Source organism: Hypomesus nipponensis, chromosome 18 (genome assembly GCF_054491055.1).
Source record: "Hypomesus nipponensis isolate SF chromosome 18, ASM5449105v1, whole genome shotgun sequence".
In the NCBI taxonomy this organism is placed as follows: Eukaryota; Metazoa; Chordata; class Actinopteri; order Osmeriformes; family Osmeridae; genus Hypomesus; species Hypomesus nipponensis.
The window spans coordinates 20,331,684-20,339,871 of NC_140378.1; the positions used below are offsets into that span (position 1 = coordinate 20,331,684).

At 51.8% G+C, this 8,188-nt stretch overlaps 1 protein-coding gene across 2 annotated transcripts in view; it reads left to right on the plus strand.

The window, feature by feature from the left end:
• LOC146252638 (plexin-A1-like) overlaps positions 1-6,772 on the plus strand; it is a 98,448-nt gene extending 91,676 nt beyond the window's left edge. For both annotated transcript variants that reach the window (XM_084679499.1, XM_084679501.1), the window contains 7 exons: positions 50-153; positions 258-354; positions 1,064-1,254; positions 2,002-2,171; positions 2,495-2,707; positions 3,465-3,615; positions 5,522-6,772. In XM_084679499.1, the coding sequence (XP_084535625.1) occupies positions 50-153; positions 258-354; positions 1,064-1,254; positions 2,002-2,171; positions 2,495-2,707; positions 3,465-3,615; positions 5,522-5,617 (1,022 nt within the window). In that variant the 3' untranslated portion in view covers positions 5,618-6,772. The remainder of the gene's footprint in view (positions 1-49; positions 154-257; positions 355-1,063; positions 1,255-2,001; positions 2,172-2,494; positions 2,708-3,464; positions 3,616-5,521) is intronic.
• Positions 6,773-8,188: the final 1,416 nt, after the last annotated feature.

The window sequence follows — 8,188 nt, forward strand, 5'->3', positions numbered from 1 at the left end:
TGTGGATGGAATTGTGTGTTAACGTGTGTGTGTGTGTGTGTGTGTTCAGAGTGGCGTCAGGGACGCATGGCCAGGATCATTCTACAGGATGAAGATGTCACCACCAAGATAGACAACGACTGGAAGAGACTCAATACACTGGCCCACTATCAGGTCAGCACACACACACACACACTCTCATACACACATATCCTCAAACACAGGCTCATTAGCAGGTCAGCACACACACACGATCTGAGTGTTTGTGGTCTCTGCAGGTGACAGATGGGTCAGTGATCGCTCTGGTACCAAAGCAGAACTCAGCCTACAACATCTCCAACTCCTCCACCTTCACCAAGAGCCTCAGCAGATACGGTAACAACTACCGCCTGTACTACCGCCTGTACCCCATCCCTGACTATAATACTGCCTGTACTACCGCCTGTACCCCAGCCCTGACTATAATACTGCCTGTACTACCGCCTGTACCCCAGCCCTGACTATAATACTGCCTGTACTACCGCCTGTACCCCAGCCCTGACTATAATACTGCCTGTACTACCGCCTGTACCCCAGCCCTGACTATAATACTGCCTGTACTACCGCCTGTACCCCAGCCCTGACTATAATACTGCCTGTACTACCGCCTGTACCCCAGCCCTGACTATAATACTGCCTGTACTACCGCCTGTACCACAGCCCTGACTATAATACTGCCTGTACTACCGCCTGTACCCCAGCCCTGACTATAATACTGCCTGTACTACCGCCTGTACCCCAGCCCTGACTATAATACTGCCTGTACTACCGCCTGTACCCCAGCCCTGACTATAATACTGCCTGTACTACCGCCTGTACCCCAGCCCTGACTATAATACTGCCTGTACTACCGCCTGTACCCCAGCCCTGACTATAATACTGCCTGTACTACCGCCTGTACCCCAGCCCTGACTATAATACCGCCTGTACCCCACCCCTGACTATAATACTGCCTGTACTACCGCCTGTACCCCAGCCCTGACTATAATACCGCCTGTACCCCACCCCTGACTGTACTACCGCCTGTATTCCCCCCCCCCCACAGAGAGCATGTTGCGGACAGCCAGCAGCCCAGACAGCCTGCGCTCTCGCACGCCCATGATCACCCCTGACCTGGAGAGCGGCACCAAGTTGTGGCACCTGGTGAAGAACCACGACCACACCGACCAGCGTGAGGGGGACCGTGGCAGCAAGATGGTGTCCGAGATCTACCTGACCCGCCTGCTGGCCACCAAGGTAACCATGGAGGAGGGGGGAAGGAGAGAGGACAGGAAGGGAGAGGAGAAGAGGGGGTGGGAGAGGAGGGGGGGGGCAGGAGGGGAGAGGACAGGAAGGATGAAGGGTTCACCAGGAGACAGGTCATTTGTTGTGGATGAGACTGCTGGGGGAGCCAGATGCACACAGACTAATGGAATCTCCAACATTTCCAACAGGCTGTCTGTCTGTCCCAGAAAGACATATCTGGGGTTTCTACTTCAGTATTTATTACCTGTCTGTCTATCTTCTCTTTCTGGCTATCTTTCTATTTCCCCAACTCCTTATCTGTTATTGTCTGTCTTAATGTCCATTTCTCTGATATTCTGTGATTTTAAAAACAGGGCAAAATACAATGTGTGACATAGGAATGAATCCAATGATCTTGTTTCATTACTGTGATCTGTGTGATTGGAGGAGAGCGCTGTCAGTCATGTCCCTCTCTCCCTCAACGTGTGTGATTGGAGGAGAGCGCTGTCAGTCATGTCCCTCTCTCCCTCCCCATATCTGTCCCTGCCTCCTAATCTTTTCTCCCTCGCTCTCTCCCCCCTTCTCTCCCTTTCTCTCTCCTTCCCCCTTTCCCTCCCCCATCTATCCCTACCTCTCATCTTCTCTCTCCCTCCTTCCCCTCCCCCCCTCTCCAATCCCATAATAAGTGACACACCACGCCCTCTCAAGGTTAACAGCTTTAAAGTCCTCAAGCCTGTTGTTGTTCCTCCCGCCCACCAGGGGACGCTGCAGAAGTTTGTGGACGACCTGTTTGAGACCATCTTCAGCACGGCCCACCGGGGCAGCGCACTCCCCCTCGCCATCAAGTACATGTTCGACTTCCTGGATGAGCAGGCGGACAAACACAGCATCACCGACTCTGACGTGAGGCACACCTGGAAGAGCAACTGGTGAGGCACTGTGTCTGTGTGTGTTGGGCTGGGGTGTGTGTGTGTGTGTTGGGCTGGGGTGTGTGTGTGTGTGTTGGGCTGGGGTGTGTGTGTGTTGGGCTGGGGTGTGTGTGTGTGTGTTGGGCTGGGGTGTGTGTGTGTGTGTTGGGCTGGGGTGTGTGTGTGTTGGGCTGGGGGGTGTGTGTGTGTGTTGGGCTGGGGTGTGTGTGTTGGGCTGGGGGGTGTGTGTTGGGCTGGGGTGTGTGTGTGTGTGTTGATATCAATTGATGTCCACTATGTTGCATTAGTCTCACTTTTGAACCTCCCTCCCTCCCTCCCTCCAGCCTTCCTCTGAGGTTCTGGGTGAACGTGATCAAGAACCCCCAGTTTGTGTTTGACATCCACAAGAGCAGCATCACGGACGCCTGCCTGTCTGTGGTGGCCCAGACCTTCATGGACTCCTGCTCCACCTCGGAGCACAAGCTGGGCAAGGACTCACCATCCAACAAGCTGCTCTACGCCAAGGACATCCCCAACTACAAGAGCTGGGTGGAGAGGTGAGGGCAGACGCATCTAATTTACCCTCAGATAAGCTTAATGACATCCCCAACTACAAGAGCTGGGTGGAGAGGTGAGGGAAGACATATCTAACATACCCTCAGATAGCTTAATGACATCCCCAACGACAAGAGCTGGGTGGAGAGGTGAGGGCAAACATATCTATTACACCTTCAGATAAGCTTAATGACATCCCCAACTACAAGAGCTGGGTGGAGAGGTGAGGGCAGACATATCTAACACACCTTCAGATAAGCTTAATGACATCCCCAACTACAAGAAGTGGGTGAGGGCTGCCAAGTGTAACAACCCCTCTGAGCTGGGTGGAGAGGTGCAGGCTGATAAATCTAACAGATCCTCAGTCGAGTTTCTTTTCATGTGTTTTTGCTCTTGCGGGCTGGAAAAGCATAGCTGCAGGCTGGCTGTCTGACTGTCTGACTGTCTGACTGTCTGACTGTCTGACTTCCTGTATTAAAGCTGTGTTGTGCGAGTGTTCTCTGTTTAGCTCCACTGAGAACCATTCAGCTGCAGAATGTACAACCAAAGCACTCAAAACTACTAACCAGATTAGAGACCAGCAGATGATGCAGATGCTGTCTGTGTTTATGAAACCTGGTGATTTCAAAACAACTTGAATAAAATCAAGTATCTCCCCTCTCTCCCTCCTTCTACCCTCCCTCACTCTCTCCCTCAACCCTTCCCTCCGTATCCCTGTCCCTGTCCCTCGCTCCTTCTCTTCCTCTCCCCCCTCTCCAGGTACTACTCAGACATCTCCAGGATGCCTGTCATCAGTGATCAGGACATGAGTGCGTACCTGGCTGAACAGTCTCGCCTGCACCTCAGCCAGTTCAACAGCATGAGCGCCCTGCATGAGATCTACTCCTACGTAGCCAAGTACAAGGATGAGGTGAGGACCCTGGACCTCCTACCCCGCCTCCCCCTTCCTCTCCTCCCCCTTCCTCTCCTCCCCCTTCCTCTCCTCCCCCCTTCTCTCCTCCCCCTTCCTCTCCTCCCCATTCCTCTCCTGCCCCTTCCTCTCCTCCCCCTTCCTCTCCTCCCCCCTTCCTCTCCTCCCTTTTCCTCTCCTCCCCCTTCCTCTCCTCCCCCCTTCCTCTCCTCCCCCTTCCTCTCCTCCCCCTTCCTCTCCTCCCCCTTCCTCTCCTCCCCCCTTCCTCTCCTCCCCCCTTCCTCTCCTCCCCCCTTCCTCTCCTCCCCCTTCCTCTCCTCCCCCTTTCTCTCCTCCCCCTTCCTCTCCTCCCCCTTCCTCTCCTCCCCCCTTCCTCTCCTCCCCCTTCCTCTCCTCCCCCCTTCCTCTCCTCCCCCTTCCTCTCCTCCCCCCTTCCTCTCCTCTCCCTTCCTCTCCTCCCCCTTCCTCTCCTATACAACCCGCCTCCCCCTTCCTCTTCTTGCTCCTCCCTCCTCTCCTCCCCTCCTTCGTGCCCTGCCTCCCCCTTCCTCACTTCCTGTCCTCCACTCCCTTCTTCTCTCCTCCAGTGAGAGCTCTCAGCCATTTAGAGTTTGCGTGTGTGTGTGTGTATATATGTGTGTGTGTGTGTGTGTGAGAGTGAGAGAGAGAGAGGGTTGTACAGCTCTGCTATTGTGTTTGAGGGTTGTACAGGTTTGTGTGTGTGGGAGAGGGTTGTTCAGCGCTGGTGTGTGTGTGTGAGAGAGAGAGAGAGAGAGAGAGAGAGAGAGAGAGAGAGAGAGAGAGACAGAGAGAGAGAGACAGAGAGAGACAGAGAGAGACAGAGAGAGACAGAGAGAGACAGAGAGAGACAGAGAGAGACAGAGGGTTGTAGTACTTGTGTGTGTGAGAGAGCGTTGTACTGCTCTGAGTGTGTGTGTGTGTGTGTGTGTGCGAGGGTTGTACAGCTGGCTGTATTCAAGCAGAGGTTCCCCTTCATTAGAAGGTATTATAGTATATATATATATATATATTATCCAGATGTAGACAGCTGCAGGTCCCCCACGCCTCCCTGCTCTCGCCATTATCACTCTCACACACACACACTTAGACACACACAGAGCTGTACAACCCTCGCACACACACACACACATGCTCTCTCTCTCTCTCTCTCTCTCTCTCTCTCTCTCTCTCTCTCTCTCTCTCACACACATCAGACATGGATATGCGCACACACACCAAAGATTTGACACACACACACAGACAGTAACACCCAATTATAGTCCCTTCCACATGGCCCTCTAAAAGCCACACGTCTCTGCTCATCAGCCTCTCCTCCTCCCCTCTCCCTCCCTCCCTCCTCCCTCCCCTACATGACTGTATTTATCCCTCTACCGTGCAGCCTGTTATAACAAGTTCTCTTTCTCTCTTCTCCTCCCTGTCTCTCTATTTCTCCTTCTCCCTCCTTCCCCCTCTCTCTATTTCTCTCTGTTACCTTTCTCTCTCTCTTCCCTCCCCCTCTCTTTACTCTTCCCCCTCCCTCTCTCTCTCTGCCCTCCCCCTTCCTCCCTCTCTCTCTGCTCTCCTTCCCCCTCTCTCTATCTCTCTCTGCTACCTTTCTCTCTCTCTGCCCTCCCCCTCTCTTTGCTCTTCCCCTCTCTCTCTTCCCTCCCCCTCTCTCTCTCTCTGCCCTCCCCTTTCCTCTCTCTCTCTCTGCCCTCCCCTTTCCTCTCTCTCTCTGCCTTCCCCCTTCCTCTCTGTGCCCTCCCCTTTCCTCTCTCTCTCTGCCTTCCCCCTTCCTCTCTGTGCCCTCCCCTTTCCTCTCTCTCTCTGCCCTCCCCCTTCCTCTCTCTCTCTCTGCCCCCCCCCCCTCTCTCTCTGCCCTCCCTTTCCCTCCCCCTCTCTCCAGCTTCTGTCAGGGCTTCAGAAGGATGACCAGTCTCGCAGACAGAGGCTAAGGAGCAAGCTGGAACAGGTCATAGACACCATGAACCTGTCCAGCTGAGCGTCAGCCAATCACAGAGACCCCTGACTCCAACACCACGCTGGTCAGCCAATCACAGAGACCCCTGACTCCAACACCACGCTGAAGGACTGCAGCGGCACAGGAAGCAGACCACTGGAGACACCACAGACAGATACACACAGAGTTTTGACCTGGCCCGACCTGGCCTGACCCTCACACATCTACACATCTAGACTAGAGCTGACAATCCTTCTGGTACCAGACACCCATGAACGGTGTTGAACCCAGAGCCTTCAGGTAACTACAGCTCAACACCTGAGACCCCCCTACCTCCCCCAGGACTAGACCTGAACACCTCCTGCTGTAGGTACCAGGACTAGACCTGAACACCTCCTGCTGTAGGTACCAGGACTAGACCTGTACACCTCCTGCTGTAGGTACCAGGACTAGACCTGAACACCTCCTGCTGTAGGTACCAGGACTAAACCTGAACACCTCTTGGAGTCTACACACCTTGTAATGCGAGCCCAGAGCTGTGTGTGTTTGAATGTGGGGGGGGACCCCACACTGAGGAGGAGGAAGAGGTGGGGAGGTCGATGAATGAAAGGACTCCAGAGTATTGCGCCCACCCCTCCGTCCAACGCCCCCATCCTCCCAGATCAACAGACACTTCTCCTGTTACCAGGGTAACCACTGACTCTCGTGGACGTTTTTTGGTTGTCCTGATTTCAAGTTAAAAACATTTTTTTTCCAAATGTCCTTGTTGTATTCTTTTTTTTTATTTTTATTATTAATGTTGCCGTTTTATTCAACTGCCTACCCCTCTCCAGTGCCCTGCCACTTGTGTCACTGCTGAATTTGCACAATTTACAAAAAAAAAGCTTCATCAAAAGAAGAGGATATATGAATATATATAGATATATAAATACAACTTCATTTTTAAACAAACGTATGAAAATATAGTTAAAAACATTTTCCTTTTTCATGTACAAAGTACTTTGAGAAGAGGATTTGATCTTTCAAAGGCGAGGAGGACATGTTTGGTGCCATGTTTGATTTGAATGTTGTTTAGTGAAAATACTTTTTTTCTCTTTCGATAAAATGTTGTTACATCTAGTGACTAAATCTGAGCTTAAAACAGTAGTTCAGTTACGAAGAAAAAAAAAAGACGGGGAAAAAAAGATTAGAAACAAATCAACCGAAGACTGTCTTTTATTTCTTCCAGTCCAGACAGGGTGAACTCAGTCAATACTTTACCTGATAAATGATGTACAAAGATCTTAGTGTCAGAAACAATGAACTCCTGTTTCACCTGGACCTTCAATTACACTAGGACAGTTCCATAGAACACTTAGAAGGCTTGAGTACAGAGTTCTATAGAACACTAAGAAGGCCTGAGTACAGAGTTCTATAGAACACTAAGAAGGCCAGAGAACCGAGTTTTATAGAACACTAAGAAGGCTTGGGTACAGAGTTCTATAGAACACTAAGAAGGCCTGAGTACAGAGTTCTATAGAACACTAAGAAGGCCTGAGTACAGAGTTCTATAGAACACTAAGAAGGCCTGAGTACAGAGTTCTATAGAACACTAAGAAGGCCTGAGTACAGAGTTCTATAGAACACTAAGAAGGCCTGAGTACAGAGTTCTATAGAACACTAAGAAGGCCTGAGTACAGAGTTCTATAGAACACTAAGAAGGCTTGAGTACAGAGTTCTATAGAACACTAAGAAGGCCTGAGTACAGAGTTCTATAGAACACTAAGAAGGCCTGAGTACAGAGTTCTATAGAACACTAAGAAGGCCTGAGTACAGAGTTCTATAGAACACTAAGAAGGCCTGAGTACAGAGTTCTATAGAACACTAAGAAGGCCTGAGTACAGAGTTCTATAGAACACTAAGAAGGCCTGAGTACAGAGTTCTATAGAACACTAAGAAGGCCTGAGTACAGAGTTCTATAGAACACTAAGAAGGCCTGAGTAGGGGGGGGGGGGGGGCAGGGAGGGGGGGGGGGCAGGGGGGGGGGGGGCAGGGAGGGGGGGGGCGCGGGGGGGGGTGAGAGCTGTGATGGAGCTTGTAGTTGTGCTGATGGAGGAGTGTGTTTGTTTTCCCACTCGTATGAGGATGAAAGCCTTCATGCTGCTGAGTTGGAGACGATCGATGTGCTCTGTTGTGTCATTGTGGCAGTTAGACTGCCAGGCCGGCAGGCTTTTTGGCAGGCAGAAAGGCAGAATTTGTAGGCGACAGGCAGGCAGACAGACAGGCAGGCAGACAGACAGATAGTTGGGACAGCAGGCATACGCAGAGATACAGACATAAAATGAGACAACTTTCTCTTTGCACCAAACCTTTAGTCTCCTTCTCCTACCATGCTTTCCTCCCACTCTCTTCCCCCTATCTTCCCTCCTTCCTCTCTTACCTCTCTTCTTCCTCTCCTCCCCTTCTCTTCTTCCCCCCCCCCCTCCTCCGTGACCCGGCAATCACCCAGAATGCAACAGCTGTCGGCAGCACCCAGGCCGTGCCGTCTTCAGAGTGCACAGATCCTCTCTCATCTCTTCGCCTCAGCAGGACCTCCTGAACACCTGCTTTCAGATGGAGGCAGGCAAGACATGG